At 43.4% G+C, this 18,387-nt stretch overlaps 1 protein-coding gene across 1 annotated transcript in view; it reads left to right on the top strand.

Annotated features, from left to right (window-relative positions):
• The first annotated feature begins 134 nt into the window (after positions 1 to 134).
• magixb (MAGI family member, X-linked b) overlaps positions 135 to 18,387 on the top strand; it is a 32,350-nt gene continuing 14,097 nt past the window's right edge. The window contains exons 1-5 of the mRNA XM_076092005.1: positions 135 to 217; positions 9,120 to 9,409; positions 11,216 to 11,332; positions 16,350 to 16,469; positions 17,771 to 17,944. Coding sequence (XP_075948120.1) covers positions 135 to 217; positions 9,120 to 9,409; positions 11,216 to 11,332; positions 16,350 to 16,469; positions 17,771 to 17,944 — 784 coding nt within the window. The remainder of the gene's footprint in view (positions 218 to 9,119; positions 9,410 to 11,215; positions 11,333 to 16,349; positions 16,470 to 17,770; positions 17,945 to 18,387) is intronic.

The raw sequence follows: 18,387 nt of genomic DNA on the forward strand, positions 1-18,387 counted from the left end.
GGATACGGTGGTACCACATCACTGCATTCCCACACTGCTTTTTTTTTTTTAAATCACACACCAGCTGCTGCTGCTGCTGCTCTGTAAACATCTCGTATTTATTTAAGTCCTATTATTTAACCTCAGTCGGGTCGATGTATATAGACGCGTTCAAACGGATCCTCTTTGAAAGGCTGAACTGCTTGAAAAGAATGTGTGTGTGTCAGCGCCAAGGCAGGTCAGTATTTCCCCTATTTATGAGAAATATGAGAATCTGTTGTGTGTAATCCAAGTGTGTGTGTGTGTGTGTGTGAGAGAGCTAGAGGGTGTGGGTGAAAGAGTGTGTGCATGTAAACTATAGTCAGTGTGTGTGTAAGAACAATGTGGGTTTGTGATGATGGTGGCAGATAAGAATCCTTTTGACATTAACTTTACCTCCTTTAACAGCAGGTGTGTGTGTGTGTGTGTGTGTGTGTGTGTGTGTGTGAGAGAGACATGATTACATTTTGAAAAGTTTGTTGAGGTCGTTTTTTTTGTAAATGTTTGTTTGTTTTTACTTTTTCAATCTCGCGCTCCAGAAATTGTCTTAATCACATGCAAACACAAGCCCATGTTCATTGCACCTGTGCCCATTTTGCCTTGAGAAATAGACCGACTTGCAAAATGTACTTTGTAGTTCACGGCCATGTGTGTGTGCAAGCATGTGTGTAGTGTGCCTTGCAGCTGTTCATGTGCGTGTATGTGTGTTGTTGCTGTTCATTTAGGGTGTGTCCCTGCTCGATACAGGGTGCTTGTTTTGGAGATATGGATGTTTGACCCTGACTTAATAGTGTGCATTTGCTCTGGATTTGGAGAACAGTCAAGGTTATGCTCTTGTAATGAATCATTAATTTGTTGGAAGGCAAGGAGAGACGTGTGCTGTTCGACTGTCCATGCTCTCGTGCTGCTCTGGTCCTCACACTGCTTACTTTCCCTCAGCACAGCACTGTAACTCAGCAGAGGCTTGTGGTTCTATTCTGCGTTTCTCCTCCTTTGATTCTAGTTCTCAGCCCAAGTTTGAACCACCAGTAAGTGCAAACGCATGTTGACGAACATGTCGAAGAACGAACACGACTCCGCTCTCAGGATGAAACGAGGTGCATTTGTCCTCCTGTCGTAGTAATGCACGTCACCTGGGAGTTGTTGATTGTCTAATTATGTACCTCCTGTGTCCTTCGGCATCATGTATATTAATGCTGCTGTCTTAAGGTGTGGTAAAAACAAAGTGTCCATTTGTGTGTGTGTGTGAGCTGTGTGTTGTGTGTGTGTGTGTGCATGCAAGGCAGTTTACCCTTGACAGGGCAGGGCTATGCAGGCATATTCTCCCATCTGTGGTCCAAACCTTTGCTCCCAGCCACTGCATTTAGATTCCGCAGTTGTAGCCTGCACTATTCTTAGTCCTCAACAGTTCATGTGCCGTCTGATGTGAAATTTCAACAACATTCCCATGCTTGCCCGTGTCCCTGCCTCGATACATCGAGATTCAATTTGGATTGGATAAGATGCTTTTAAGTGGTTAGACTCGGACTGAGGTGGCAAATCAATAACTAATCAATGACAGTTTGTGGAGTTACAGTATACACAGTGCCATATTTGAAATGTCAAGACGGCAATGTGTATCCTTGAGTCAGATCGGAGTTGGACAACACTGGGATCAATATCAGGTGGTGAGACAGGCAGCAGGAGCAGGTGAGGGTCACCTTCACCCATCCCTGAATCAGCACTATCTTACACACACACACACACACACACGCACACACACACACACACACACACACACACACACACACACACACACACTTGAAAGGCCTGCTTAGGTTACCAAACTGCGACCTCACAAAAATGCTCATTATAGTGAACTGAACTTCCCTCCACTTCCTCATGAATACATCATTTTCTTATTATGATTTCAGCCACTCTTTCATAAGGTTACAGCACCCACCTCCGTGTTGATTCTTCTGTTTTATTCCATTTTCCTTCAAAGCCGCCACGAACCCCCCCCCCCCCCCTCCCCCCTGCCGCTTTTCCCATTTCTTACTCACTTATCCATCATCATTGTTTAAAAGCTGATTTGCTCTGTTTAATTAAACCGCTCTCTCCCTCCCTGATAGGAGCCAGCATCTCATCTCTGATCTGTAATGCATCCTGGCAGATTGAGTGAGAGGACCTGTTGTCATTCAGTGGTGTTCCTCAAGAAGAGCAGTGTGTACACAACATGCCCCGCTAACGTGCCCCCTGCCTTAACCTTGATCCTGCGACGATATAAGATACCGTTTGCCCAAAGGGAACACCACCAAGCCTGTTTTATCCTGCCAAGTGTGTGTGTGTGTGTGTGCGTGTGTGTGTCACTCCAATGCTCATGTATGTTTCAATCTTACGCTAAGTCCCTTTGTATGTAGTCAACACAAGAGCAGCTTTAACAAAATCACACACTGGAGTAGATTGTGGATTTATTGATGGTGTGCAGAGAACAAGGGATGTCCTTTCCATTCCATGTATTCTTATCAGCTTTCTCATGTATTGAGTTTATATTGAGAGAGAGAGTTGTTTCTGCGAGCGTCTACGCCACCGTGTACGACACAGGGAGATATTTTGTGTTTTTGTTTTTTTTGTGTTTTTTTTCAACCCACAAGCATTTAATCTTTTATTTTTAAATCTGCCACTGCTGTCTGTTTTGTGTTGAGCACTCCCGTGCCCTAGATTTGGAAGTGAGTGAGCATCAGGGCGAAGCTTGCGTGCACCCCACGTTGCTCGCACAGTTCGGTGTAAATGTTCGGCGGGAGAGGTCAGGGCACTGAAGTCAGATAAGACGGCGAAATCGGAGCAGTGAGAACGCTCATTTCCGTTTGCCTGCTCCTCCACCAGTCTTAGTTATTTAAGAAGATATTCATGATTAGGAGCAGTGCGCTTGAGCTTATGTGTTTGATATGTTGGATGAGTTCAAGTTAAGGGTTGGGTTTTCCTCACCTCCCCTTGGCACAAAATACCTGCTTTGCAGCTCGAGGGCTAACTCAGACATTCCGAGATTTTCATTATGCCATTTTTGACATCATTGGTGGAAATGCGTGAAAATTTAATGATGTTAAGATTGGATTTAAAATTAATCAGCAACCATTCTGATAATTAATTAATCATTTCAGTCATTTTTGAAACAGAAATGTTTCACTTTCACTGGTTCCAGCTCCTCAGTTTGGAGGATTTGCTGGTTTTCTTTGTCTTTTGTGACAGAAAACTAGACGTCACCTATATACGTATATATATGGCTTTAAAAATTGTTAGCGGACATTTTTCACAATCTCAAATTTTTCCGATGAATGGATTCTTTTTTTAAATAAACAAATGAATCAGTAGTGAAAGCAGCCCTAGTATAATGCTTTCCCATTAAATAATGTTTCTGCAACTAATTATTACTCAATTATCGATTCTTTTTCAATTAATCGATTCGTCGTTAAGTTGAAAATAATCAATATCAATATACAATGATATTAAGAAGGAAGATTAGCAAAAAATATTTATTAATTTTCCTTGTTGAATGATTCAAATGATTACTTGATTATCAAAATCTTCTGGTTATTTGTGGATCAATGAATCAGCAAATAACAAAATCACTGTTAGTGTTTTAAGCTATCATTCACACTGACTCCTGTGTACTGAGGATTGCTCTCTTAAAGTTTACCTTTGCTTATGTAGTAACAGTGCATGAGGTCACTTTATTAAGTAACCACCAGTCATACTGACTTTTTTCTGGCTTATACAGACTGAGAAAGAACCTTGAGTCTCTGCACTTGCAGAGAGACCAACAAATGTAGCCATTAGGAATGCTGGTCTCATCCTGGCTGACAAAACACACAGTCGGTCCATCAATATTCTCCAAAATTCACATTTCGGGAAGACAACTATTCGCTGTCCTGAACTTTGAGTGAGCATGCAAAAAATACCAAATAAGCTGACATAAAATCAGAGAGCGTTCTAGCTGAGCCAATTCAACCAGCTAATTTCATTACCGTAGACCTCATTCAGAGCGGAAAGCGATTGCGGACAAGAGAGGGAACAATGGCTCCACCAAGTCAAACCAACAGAAGCTTTTATGAGCGTAGACTCTCTCCGCTGCTCATGTAGTGCAGAGAAGCTGTTCAGTGACATGAACACTTACAGTTCAGACTAAAGAGCCGAATTAGAGCAGAATCTCACGGCAAAAGCTGATTGTGTGAAAAGTTTCCCATCTTTGCAGAAGTTTCACAAACTCCGCTGCGGTCAAAGCCGATTATGTCAGAGAGCGAGCTACCAGCTGAGAGACGGCTTTGATTGGGATGAGGGCCGGCATCTAGATAGACATCAGGAACATGGTGAGAATCACGAGAGCTGACAGTCACTGCTTTCCCCACAAAGCCTCACTGATGCCACTGATACGGGCGGATGTTAGAATAGGTGTTGAGCTGCAGGAATGATGGTGAAAGTCGTGCAGTTGTGTTAAAATACGGTTTGAAAAGGAAGTGTGTGCACGTCTGACTTCACCCTGCTGGATAAATCTGTCGAGACAAGTTTTTGTTGTTTTCTTCTTCTTCACTTTGACAGAGCTACTTTCTACCGAGCAATTCAATTATTCACTCGTCTTAATTGATGTGTTTTGCCCATGCCCCTTTTTTTCCTGAAGGTCTTCCGAGACGCTCTCTACTCCAATGTCAAATGCTATTCCCTCGTGTCCTTGATTCGTTGCTTCAAGTTGACTTTGAATTATTGAGCTCCACAGCAAAGCTCATCTGTGTAACCTTAATAAATTAAAACCCTCGAGATCTGACCTGAAGTAACAGCTTACTTAGTCCGTCCTGTATGAAGAAGATGTTTCGCTCATGACTATGAGCTGCTCGGGGTATTTGTAGGGGTGATTTTAGCATTATCACTGCTGCGCCTTTAGGTACTATTACAGTGCAACAATTGGGATGTTGAGTTTGTTGAGATGAAGCTTAAAGTACAGTTTGTCTCTCTTTTCGAGGAAAATGTAATTGTTGTGGTTAATTAACTACAAACAATGAATGTTCTCTGGATGCCACAAGCGAGTATTTATATAATTCAGGGCTAAAAGGCACATTTCAAACAGAAAAACACCATGTGGGGCAGCTGTTTATACTACACACTGATTCATTATAGCCTTCAGCATTTGCTTTATGCCTTCTGATTCAAGCAAATATTGCGAGTAAATGAATAAAAACAACTCCCAAGAATAGCCTCGAAGTCAAGAGGATGTGTGTTTTGCCACTGACAGATTGCTGTGGTTTGAAATTACACTGGAAGGCCGGGGTTGCAGGCTGTAGAAATCCTGAGCAGGTCGCTGCTGAAGAGGAAGTCAGTGAAACAAGATATGTGTTGGTCAGCTCTTTCCTGACCTACAGGTCAGAAATCTCAATAGAGCATTCTTTTTATAGGGATAGATATCCTTGAAACCATGTCCTCCATATCTAATATGTTGTTGGCTGTATATAATTCATCTGGAGTAATGCATATGCTGTTTTTAGCCACGCTCGTGACGCGGCCCTTGGGATTGCAATAACGACCGGTCCACCACTTTGAGAGTGAAATATCTCAAATTATCTGCAGACATTCATGGTTCCCAGATGATGAATCCTACTCTTTCATGATCCCCTGGCTTTTCCTCTAGGGCCACCATAAGGTTGACATGTTTTTAGTGAAATATCTTAACAACTCTTGGATGACATTTGTGTTACATTTGTTCTCCTCGGGATAAATGGTAATAACTTTGGTGATCCTCTGACTTTTCATCTAGCGCTTTTCATTAATTTGCATAACAACAAATACCTGCAAATATATCTATCCCATTAGCTTATTATTGCTAATTAAGAAGATATTAGAAAATATACTTTATTAATCCCCATTCTGTTTAGTAAATGTGAGCCTGCTAACACGCTAAACTAATATGGTGAACTTGGTGAACATTATACCTGCTAAACATCACCACGTTGTGGCTTTGTTCAAATTGAAAAACTGTGAGTGACTGAAGGTCATCATTGTACTGTGCAGAAGTGCAGTATGACATGCTTTAATTGTTCTTAAAGCAAATCACAGGGCAACATTACATTCAAATTGCATTCATTGCAAATCAATGACACAGAATTACGCCACTCTCTTATCTGTTAAGATCACGTTGTGACAAACGGTGCATTCCTTCCCAGACTCGATGGCAACCTAGCAGTGCATGTGTTTTAAGTGCACACAGTAAGATGAGCGTGCAGTGGCCCGTTTGTAGCATCAACACCAACATCAGAGCGGAGCAGTGTCAGAGCAGCGTCAGGGTGTGTCTGCGGAGGGACGAGTCCAGGCTTCAGCGGACATGACAGGCTGGGGCTCATTAAACCCCCATCAGACACAGGGGTAAAGACAACAGCTGCAGCTCGGGCAACGCACTGTGTCCATGCGTGTAACATAGACACACATTGTGACTGTGTAGGCCCAACAGGACCGGGTAATCCTCCAGACCTATCAGTTGTTGTATTCTTAGCGTTTCAATCATTGCTGAGAAATCTTTAGATAAAGCATGAAGAGACTAACGGCTTATAGAATGATTGTTCAGGATTGATGCGCATGGAGAATCGTTGCATATGATTAGATGGAAAAAGTCGATGCTTTTGTTTTTATTCTCTTCTCATGACATACTAAATGCAAGCATTATTTCTGTGTTGTCTGTGTGGGTGGATGGCTGGCCGGCTTTGGGGCTGCAGGTCGACAGTGTAGCCGCAGAAGGTTTCACAGTGGGGTAGAGAGAGAGAGAGGGACTGGGGGCATGTTTTTTGGCAAGGATGAAGTGATAAGCACAATTTCTGGTTGAAACATGGCGGCGTAAACTGCACTACTTGTTTAATCGTGTTTTGTTCAAATGTGCTACAACAACAGTGACAGGCTTTGAAACAAGACTGAAATGCAAGTTGTGCGTTTTGCGGTTCTCGATGAACCAGCTCAACCGTTTCCTAAAATCTGACTGTCGCCTGAGCTGAAGTCCTGCAAGGTCAAACAAGTGAGTCCGATGCCAACCTCAGGCGGTGTGGCGCCTCACGATCCCTGTCTGACCTCTGTGCTCTGGGCAAAACAAACAGCACATACAAGCCATCTAAGTTACATATTTCATTCTCGCCCTATTTCTGCTTTTTCTCTTCTAATCTCTCTCTACTCCCTGCCTTCCCCTCCCCCTTTTGTCCATCTCTGTATATAAAAAGCCACCAGGGACCCCCTTCTTTTAGTCCAGCAGTAGGAGAGAGGCTGGACGAAGAGGATCCCTGTCAGATCTGCCAGTTGAATGACTGCAGTCAAGTGTAAAAAGGATTATTATTATATCCTGTCCGTCTCTCACTCTTCAAAGCAGTCTCATTAAGCCTGCTGGACCAAAGGACCCAGGGTGCCCCTGCTAAGGCTGGGCTCGGTGTTGCACTCAGCGAAGCCTTGGGCGTTTTATCCCCGCCCTGCCGTGGGTCGTCATAGTCACACAGTTGTTAAGAGGATTGGATCTTGGTGAAGTGATGTGTAATTGCTAATCTCCTGACCACGATGGAACTGGAGATCAGGATTGTCCATGAGGAATATTGCTTTCAAGCAAGTTTGTATCAGTGTAGGTGTAAGTTCAAAGGAATAGTTTGACATTCGGGAAAATACGATTTGTTTTGCATTCTTAACCAGATTTAGATGAGAAGATCAATACCGCTTTCGTACCTGATCTTTGGATGTAAAGATACAGCCAGGAGATGGTTCACTTAGCTGAGCATAAAGAGAGAAGGCAGGAGTGAAACATACAGCCTGGCAAAATCCACCTACCAGCAAGCTCACTGATACACATTAAATATCTTGTTTTTGATCCCATAGATTTGTTCTCTCTGGTCAACAGATTTGATGTAGACACTGTCTCTAAATTACCTCAGATCTATTTTGGCATTTCTTCACTTCAGTTGCTTGTTATATATATGGACCAACATATAAACCATTACAGTATATCTGCAATAAGCTTATTTCGGGTGATATATTGGCCTGGCCAATTTATCGGTGTAGCGTCCTGGACATAACTCCTTGTTTTCAGTCTTTATGCTAAGCTAAGCTAACGGTCCCCATGGTTCCAGCTTCACATTTAACGGACAGGCATGAGAGTGGAAAATTATCATATATCCCAAAATGTCAAACTATACATTTGTCGTATAATCTACACGCCATGTTTGTCTTTTGGATTCTGTTACCCCACCTCTCTTGTCCTGTGTGTCTCAAGGTGACACACACAGGACGTCAGAGGAACGTTGTCCGCTCTCTCCGGACATCACAGCTGTCAAGCCACTGTCGACTCAAACAAATCTTCACCTTGTCAGCTACATCCTCAGCCCCACACACACACAAACACACAGCTGCTCCCCAGGAAACATGTTGCCGCAAAACGCATTGAGCACACAATGGAAGAATCTGTCCTGAAGAATACCAACGGGGTAATTATTCACTGTCCAGAAAAATCTATAACGATCTATATTTGTTTGAAAGCATCATGCATCACATACAGAAAGTACTGCAGTGTCACTGCAGCTACAGGTGCTTAGCTCACCTGTCGAAACATTTGTGCATTCAATCAACGACTCGCACCTTTATCGAACGCACACTAGATTTTCCCATGTGACTGAAGGTGTGCTGGAATGAGCACTAACTCCTATGTTGTGTGTTTACCTGGAAACATAACATCAGCCTGCCCTGCAGCAAGTGCAATCAACATCAAGGATGGCTATCTGGTCTTTGTGGGTGGATAGTCTTGCACTGTGCTGCAGTGTGTTTGCATAAAACAAAGGCACAGTTCCCATGTGTTGTGTTGTTCCTGACTTCCAGGCTGCCATGCTCTCAGTGACAAAACATCCTCACCCATTTTGCTGGGAATTATTCATGACCTTTGCTAAATCTGAACATGACTCCCCAGACCTCAGACATCGACAACTGAAAAAGGTTAAACAGCAAAACAACCTTCTGCCTGAAGTCACAGGATATTTCCCGAGATTCTTTTGTAACTGACACTTTTGTGCTGTCTCACACCTTCTGCTCACCCTTCGATCCTGTTTTGCTTTCCTCTCCAGCTCCTTTGCCATGTCTAAGACAGCGGTGAAGAAGCTGCACTGGCGTTCCAAGGTGCAGGACAGCTTCGTCCCCTTGCTGGACTCGTCGGGGGAGCTGGGTATCGCCATTGGCGGAGGAGCAGACTATGGAGAGTTTCCTTTTGTCACGTCGGCTCCAGGAGGTGGAATCACAGTGGGGGATGTCATCCTGGAGATTGGGGGAACACCGGTATTGGGAATGACATTAGGAGATGTCCGTGGCGTCCTCAACTCCTGCCCTCATCCAATCCGCATCAAAACTGTGTCACCAGGTATGACTCAGCATTAGTCTGTAGCTCATTGTTTTGTTGGACGTGTAAATAATCAGCACACAGTCAAGGAGAGGTGTGAACATAACAGACTGCATGGCCTCTCCTTCTGCTAAGGGCATTTATGTATTACACATCACCCATAATAATGCCTTAAATGTTCTCTCCCTAACACTGCAGACATTCTAACTTGTTGCTGTTTATGTTTCGCACCATTGCTCTGATACATTCATCGGACTACACCCAAACAATCTGGTGCACTGGAGACCAAGCTGTCATCCATAATAATGTTACCCGATGACCCTCAGCTGACTCTCACAAGCCCAATCTGCAGCCTGTAGCATTCTGATACCGATTTGCACTCGTCAATTAGTCTGGATATGTCAAGGCGATCGGTCAATATGTGGGAAGGAGGTCAAAATCGCTGATGACACATGACAAGTGTGTGGCGATAAAGTTGTCTGTCACCCCGCAGGAGGCCTTGATGTTTAGAACAGGAGGCCGGGGGAACGGATGTCTTTGTTGGCTGTGAACAGAGCAATATGTCTCCCGAGTGTCACCTGACCGCCGCTCCCGATGGCCTTGCTTGCCAGATTGATAGCTGATTTGGCCGCAGGGTGTAAACGGGGACCGTTGCTCCTGGTTCCTCTGCTGCTGGTAGATCCATTATCATTTCTGAAGTCGGCCCGGCCCTCGCTGGGCAGCTCGACTGCGTGTAGTGTGGACAGTGATGGATGAGCTGATGCGCCGTGTTGCTGTACCACACCTCCTCCTACCTCTACTACAACTTCCTCTGAAATACAGGACACCAGGCTGCATTCCCCAGAGGCAGGCAGCAGTTTAAAGGTTTTAACGCTAATACTGGCGCTCTGTGGACAAAAGCAAAGACTAGTAATACCATCTGTCCATCAAATTTAAAGTTTCCATCTGTGGTTTCAGCATTGCCCTATAGCTCTTCTTTGTATTCTTTTAACCTTGACACCTCACTACCTTGCTTTAATGGTAGCCCATATGTGAGAGCTGATGATGAGATCTGAATTATGCTCTTCAACATTCTTCAACAGCAGCTGTTTTATAACATAATGAACAAAAGGCCATCATTTCCCCTAAAAGGCAGCTGGCTAGGTTCAGTCCTATGTACGTGCAGATGACTGCCTCCAGTAATAAAGTTCTACCGCTGTGACGTTTTTTAATAGCACACAATTCCGTCTGCCTCTGGGCAGAGCCGCTGTAACAGACGGTGGGGGTAGGGGGGTGACGGGCGTGTGGATAGCTGGGCAGCAGCCTGGAAGGGAAGCACCGACAGAGTGGTCGTCTGTCAAGCTAGAGTTGCTCTCAGCCAATCCATAACAGCAAGTGACCTGTCATCAGAGGCCGTAAAGCACTTGAGATGATATTGAGAGATCAGATAGAGGAAGCTTAGCCGCGATGAGGGGCTCTGCCTGACGTGGTGACAGCCTCAACTGTTGTGTCTGCAGCAATTAACCCACAGGTTGTTACATATGCATGAGGGAGTCGGGAAAACACATTTCATACTCAGGATCTGTGAGGTGATATCAGATCAGTAGGTGTGAATGTGAAAGCCTAGGTTGTAAAATGCTCGTGTTAAATCAAGCCTGGCAGCAGTAAAGATTTAAATAAACTTCAGTCTCTATTTGACGGGCTACAAACAAATCTTAGAGTGAATATACAGCATCAGAGTGCTTGTGCTTACTGAGCTGATTTCTTAATTTCTCTCTCTCTCTCTCTCTCTCTCTCTCTCTGCTTCAACCTCTCCCTGCCACACTTGTATCTTTGCCCTTCCCTCAGGCTCCACGTTGTGCAAGGATCTCAGGTTGTATCTGAGCAAATGTTTCACGCCCAGCTCGCTGGACAGCCAACTTCAGCAGGTCATCCGAGAGAACCTCTACCTCCGCGCTGTACCTTGTGAGTCCCATTTTGTGCTTTTCTTCCGGCCTTCAATACACTGTTTCTCTCCATAAACCTTGTCTTTATATTTTGTGTCTAAGTACGTCCTTTAAGTCTCCTGTGCAGATTTTTGTCCTGGTGCCCATATACTGTATGTTTCAGGTTTAAGACAAATATCAAGTACATTTTCACGATGCTCATGATATTAATCCACCCAGGCATATCGCTCTTAAAGGGTACCTTTGGTATTTTTCAACATGGACCTTATTTTCCCATGTCTCAGTGTGTCAAAGGGACTAATGGGGACAACAATCTTTGAAATTGGTCCAGCTTCAGACAGCAGCCACTAAACAGGCTGCAATGTTATCGCTCGCAGCAACTCCTCACCGTCAATTTATGTCCACTAAAAGTGCTGTTTTTTGACTGATAAAACGTCTTTCTTACCTTTTGCTTTCTGTTTGTTATTGTGTCAGTTTGTTGTGTTGGAGAGCAGAAACAATAGCTTGGTGTTATCTAAAAGATTTTCAATGTCATGGCTCAATATTATGCTAATTTTGACAATGTTTATGTGACGCAAGATTTCAGAACGAGACTTCTCAGAGTGAAACATAATAACAAACAGATCAGATCAAGCAAAAAAGTAAATAAAAAAGTTTGTAAGATCCTTTCCATAATTTTGTCCGACACTTATTTTTTAATTACAATCTGAGCCCGTCAGTGACAAAAAAACAGCACTATTAGTAGCGTAGTATTAGTTTTCCTCAATACTGGATCAATTTTTTTTTAAAGTCACTCTTAAAAACTTGACAAAATAGGGTCCAGGTTAAAAAATACTGAAGTTACTCTTTAAGTTACGGTCCTCATTAATTCTTTGATAACACATCTTGTTGTTGCCGCCATGTGAATAATTTGGTGTTAATTGGCTCCTAAGCCCACAGAACTGTTTCCCACACTTCCTTGTGTTACTGTATGCAACCAGAACTGAAGATGAAATAATGAGAAAAAACATTGACACATTATAGCGGCCTGGTTATACGACTAAAGTGAGACAGAACATGTATGTGCAATCTGTTTGGACATTTCCATAGCAACACTCTGTATTGTTGCTGGGTTTATCCTCATTGGCAGTCTCCACCTTACAATCCCCACCCCTGCGCTCCAGGCTATTACTTTGTTTGGGTGGTGGTAAGGTGGGATTAAATGTGGTTATTCTGTTTGACAGGTTCTTTTTTTATCAGTGCAGCTTTTGTATCATCCCCTGAAAAAGAGGCCCATAGTCTACACAAGTAGATGCTTATGAATCAAGCACAATGGCAGCCAAAGGCAGCTAGTTGTAGTACATCTGTTGCTATCTTAATCCTCTATAGTATGACGTCACTGGAGAGGGCAAGAGGATATAGCAGCCGTGCAGGGTTTTTCTCAGAAAGATCTGTGCCTGTGATGTAATTTTCTGACTTGCGTTGTTCTGTTTTTTATTTTTTTTGTCCTGTTCAGGTGGTAGTACTGAGGAGACAGACCACCTAGTGTGTCCGCAGTCTTAACCTTGTGTGGCAGGGTGGAGTTGTCGCTAATCTCTCCTTTAGTCCAGGAAGTAGGTCATGTGGGACAGTCTGCCACCACGACACACAACGCACTCGCTGACAGAACAAGGCCCAGGTCAAAACTCCCATGATGGTGCAGAGAAAGATAAAACTGTCTCTCTTCATGTACAGCATGCATATTCGTACGATGGTAAAATTGCAGCTTTATTCATACGAAGCTTTCTCATTACTTAGCCCTGCATGCGTGCATCTACAAGCAGCTGCTCAGGGAGTGAACTGCCCGAATAAATATCAGAGCTTTTAGCCGTTTCAGAATAAGAATAAAGAGGATTGGCATATACCAATTTAGAAAAATCAGTAAGTCGATGTTTGGTGTGTATACACTGTATTTATTGGCACAATGCTGTAATATACTACATTAAGCAGGCCAGCCTTCCCCTGCCGGTGGTGTCAAACTTTGGGAACAACTTCCCGTCTTTGAGTTCTGTCTTTTAGTGAGAGTGACAACAAGGCAGGCTCAGCCCTCCGGGTGTGTAATCCTCTGATCTGCTGGAGATGTCACAGTAAGATGCCGTTGTTCTCGTGCCGATACCAACGCACGCACTCTAGCTTGATCCCGAGACAGCTTGGAAACCTTCGCGTCTCATTCTCAGACCACTCGTAGATATAGAGGAGCATATTTTTATTTTTGTCGTTTTGTTGTTTTTACGTCGAGGAGGCAGCTATGCTTGATACGGAGGAGTTTTCATCAGTGGCTCATTGTGGCCCCCTTCAGGATCATATGTATGTTCCTCCTGTCTCAGGAGACTCTTTGCTGTAGTTTGTTATTTTGTCGATTAATCAAATCTAAATTACTTGAGATAAGGATTAATCAGCCTCAATGGCTCACGAAGCTTAAGTCTTTGATTGTTATATGACTGTTTAAGGAAGCAATGATAGTTTGACGAGGCCTCAGAGCTCTTCTGAAACTGTGGCTTAGTATCACTGTGCTATTTAGAGAGTACGTCAGTCCCTGAATCCGTTTGATGAGACAATGTTCTCTGATGCTGGAGCTGGCAGTGATGCAATACATATCATTACAAAGGCTCAGTCAGGAGGGCAGTGCATAAAAATGGAAATGAATGACAGAATTAAGTAAATGCAGGCTACAGTATCAATAATCTAGACGGGAGGGCTGGAATTAAATTAAAAGCGAATGTCTATTAGTGCCAAAGTGGAGGAGGGGCCGTCTGCAGTTTAATGGCGCTGTGTGCTCTTACTGAAGCAGACAGGATGTTTACCGTGCAGGTAAATGTGTAGTGTTCATGTGCAGTGCGCTAAAACAAACCATTTTATATAACAAAGCTTTCTATTACATAAGCATGGAAACTACTCTATTTTTGTTTCCCCATTCATATTATTTCTGTGTGCAAGACCTTGCATTAACCCTCCTGAACCTTCCCATCCATATTTGTATAATTGCACAAATCATTTGTACATGTGCCCTTGGATGATTCAGAGCCAATGTCATGGTTTCAAGGCTGTCTGTGTTTCTCTGTCGCCTCCATAAAGGACTTCTCTAATTGTCTTCAGAGTGAGTCAGAGATAAGAAACATCATCATTGAGTAAATGTGCTCGCTCCGGATTTGTCAGGCAAGACCGTCTGTGGCCTTTTCAACTGTGGGATTCTTTGCTAGCTATTTGTGTGCAATGATCTTGACAGACAGCTCTCTCTGGGTGTTGATACCGAGTTCTGTGTAATTACCTCTTCAATCCCTCCCTCACCCCTCTCCCTGGGGATCAGTGTGCGGCGCCTACAGGGACAGGCGGGAAAGAAGAAGATGTCAATAATCCATCCTGTCCCACCCCGCTGACATGTCATATATATTTCCTAGGAGGGTGCACAGATAATGAATTCTTGCCTCGCACCATATCAGCTGGAGAGATACTGTGTGTCCTGAGGGGAGGTGAAGAATTACACAATTTATTAGAATTAGAAGCAGAGACCTCTAATTTTCGGTAAAATTTGCGTTTTTTGGTGGTGCAAACGCAAAGTGGATTGAATTCATTATACAGTATAAGCAGGTGGAGTTGTTGCGAGCTATAATGATGGCACAATCACATCAGCCCTTCTAATTCCACTTCAAAGCATCAGACGGTGTCTTAATGAGCCGGGAAGTGAGGGTCAAATTTCTCTAGAGAAAACCGTCTCTTCGCTGGGAAGCACAGAGCACAACATAGGAAAACTCATCGCCAGTCGATCTGCATAAAATTAGACAGTGTTTAAGAAGTGCTTGTGTCATTTTTTTATGCAAAAGTGCCAAACTAATTAACTCTAATGTCCCAGACTCCAGCTAAATAGTGATGGGCACTTTTCACTATTTTCTGAAAGAAGAGGTCAGGCTGATGGAGATGCCTCATGCTCTCTAACGTTTGTGTGTCTACAACTGTGAGTTGGCTGTAGTGCGTGTGAGTGTTCATTGTGGGTTTTATTTTTGGCCTATGTGTGTTTGCGTGCATGCTCTGTGCAGTCCTGCATGTGTCATTGTGGCTGGAAGAGCTGCTCCCAGGACAGCGGTGCATTAATCACGGGTTTTATAGGGTATCCGGGTGTGACTCCCTCCTACCGACAACACACGTGGTCCTCCAGGAGAAGGACGGAGATTTGTCCTTAGTTTGGGCTTGGTGCGATTTGCTTGTCTCAAGGTCAGAACGGGCGCCTTGTAGTTTTATTTGCTAATTAAAATCATTCCATCAAATTTGACATCACGCGTCGTATAAAAATGTGATATATTTCACACTACATGCCTGCACATGTATTTAATGGTGAGACGATCGTGGTCAAAACACAGCAAACACTGAGACTCAGTGATTGTGTAACAATGCTTTCACTGCTGTGGTTTGGACTGCAGGCCAAGGTCAATGTGAATCAATTATGATGACAGAACATTGATCATCTGAGTGCTCCATCATTGCAATAGTGATAGAAAGACTTTAAGACTTCCACAGTGTCTTATTAATGTTTAATTATGTTCTCATTGATTCCTTCATAATAAAGGGAGCCGGGTAAATGTCTACCGTCATCATCATGCTCTTCATACCAAAGGGCACATTTTGGTTTGTGGGTGGATGCTCTGTTGACCCGCGACTGACGTTACATCGAAAACCAAATGCTGTAATTAAAGAGGTCACTTGTTAATTGTTATCATCAATTTATGCTGCAACACAATTTAACTCCTTTCAAGATCGTTTATAACTTTAGATAAAAGCTGAATAGATGAGGTTGTTGCTTTTCGTTGGACTATCTCTGTGTAATTTGTCAAACTGTAATGCTTGGACTATTTATAGTTTGCCGAGTTGTTGTTTTGTTTAAACACTAAATAAAGATTCATTACCCACGATGAGAGGAAGAGGCTGTGATTAATTGACATGTCATCCATGCTTGAGCTGGCGGTATTTCTATCCTCGTGGCTCAGATGTATGACATAATATATCCTGTTGTCTGCCTCTCCTAGGTACAACCAGACAGCCTAGAGATGGGGAAATCGCAGGCGTAGACTACAACTTTGTCACCATTGAGGAGTTCTTCTCCTTGGAGGAGTTGGGAGCACTTCTGGAGAGTGGAAAGTCCAAAGGTGAGGTTGACTCAACCAGCACTTCTAAGGCTCAACAGACCTAATTAATGTTTCAATGCATAAAAAAGGGTAAAAATGTCAAGTGCCAGGCTATTTCCTGGCTAGGAACAGTGACTTATTGGAGTCTCTGCTGGTTGTCTGTTAACCTTAGGTTGATGAAGACTCCAGGGGCCAATTGCTTATAAATAGACCTAGACGTTGTCTTAAACATAGCTATAAGTCAGACTTGATATATACTTAAATGTACCTGTTGCATAAAGCTTCCTTATGAGGGACAAATGTAAGACCAATGCATTATGGGTGAAATAGGATATTTCACAGAAGAGAAAAAATGGCGGATGCAACAGTAACAATTACGCTTCACCAAGTATGAGAGAAAATAACAGAAAAGGTGAACAGCATTAATCCAACAGTCGTTATAACCATTTAAGATGTTCAGAAACGATTCAAGAATGTGGTACAGTTGCAAGAATCCCCTGAAACTAAGTTTACGCAACTGGCCACCGGAAGATAAAACATGTTGAGCATTAGAGGTGATAGTACACTATGTTACATTTGGACAGAGCCGGTCTAGCATTTATAAATGAGCTTTACACAGTTCATAAAGAGACAGTCAGTTGCCATCTCTTTATGCTTAGTAATGCCGTCAGGAGTTGCTCAGCTCCCATCTACCCCGCAGACTCCTCCCCCCTGAGGGTCAGAGTGCTACCTCTGATCATAAAGCCTCCATACATTAGCATCCATAATTTCTAAGAGTTTAATGAGTGCAATAAATGTCATCCTCACTTGCCTTCCACGCGACATTGACGGACACACCGCTACAGCAAAGCAATCGGGAGTATAAGCAGCATTGTGCGCGCAGTAGCCTGCAGAAACCGCAGTAAATGGTGACGGCTGGTGACCTTGTTGTGGAGTTCAGTAATCTAATGTTTCCCCTCAACCCATTTGGATCTCCATGCACCAAATTGAGGGGGTGGAGTTAATTTCATTTCTTCTTTAGCAGCTGGAGCAGATGGCTAGAACTGAGAGTATAGAATATACACAGTAGATGTTATCAGGGGCCATACATTCAGGAGTGTGGTATGTGCTGTTTGTGTTCATAATGACATGAACCCAGCCATACTGTTACCAATATCTGAATATAAAATATTTTATTTCATATCAGATTGGAACTCAGTAACATTGCACATTGACGGTGTGTTACAACACACGGCATTTTCACACAATTTCACAGTTTGCTGTGTTCATTGATTGCAATGCCATTTCTTAAGAGGCCTTCCTCCCGTCCTTTTGTGTCTCAGGTAATTACTACGGCACACCTCGGCCCGTTCACATCAGTGCAGAGAGCCCCCCCATCACCTATCAGGAACATCGCAACCTGCTCAGAAACTTCCGCACACGCAGCAAATCACTCAGCAACCTAGAGAAGGCGGCAGAGGACGGCGAGAACAGTGAGGAAGACTCAGGTCTGTCAGGCAAGTATATCTAAACCTGGTGTATATGACCACGTGGGTGGGCAAGGTCATACATATAAAGTGGAGTATTACATGGTCATTGGGACTGACTTTTTTCAGACATATCGATGTTAGAAAACGTATCTCTTAAGCCCTGCACAGTAGCCAGGAGCTAAACACTGCATTGTCCCTCTATCTATAGCTCCAGTCTCTGATACCCAAATGAATCAATCATTATCACGATTAGTATGCTCTAAAGTCTCAGTGGGGCTGTGGCCTCATCGATTGCTGGATCACCTCCAAAGGAAGGTCAGGCTGCCTTAGGTTGAGCAGGCAAGGAGGTAAGCAGATAGGCAAGTGTGCACATAAGGAGGTGGGGAAAGTCATGTGACAAGGATGAGTTTGAATTAAATCTCACTTGCCACTGGAACAGCCAAAACATGGTCATTACAGATTTTTTTTTT

This window comes from Anarhichas minor, unplaced genomic scaffold, assembly GCF_050575085.1.
Source record: "Anarhichas minor isolate MPS153535 unplaced genomic scaffold, ASM5057508v1 ptg000003l, whole genome shotgun sequence".
Classification (NCBI taxonomy): Eukaryota; Metazoa; Chordata; class Actinopteri; order Perciformes; family Anarhichadidae; genus Anarhichas; species Anarhichas minor.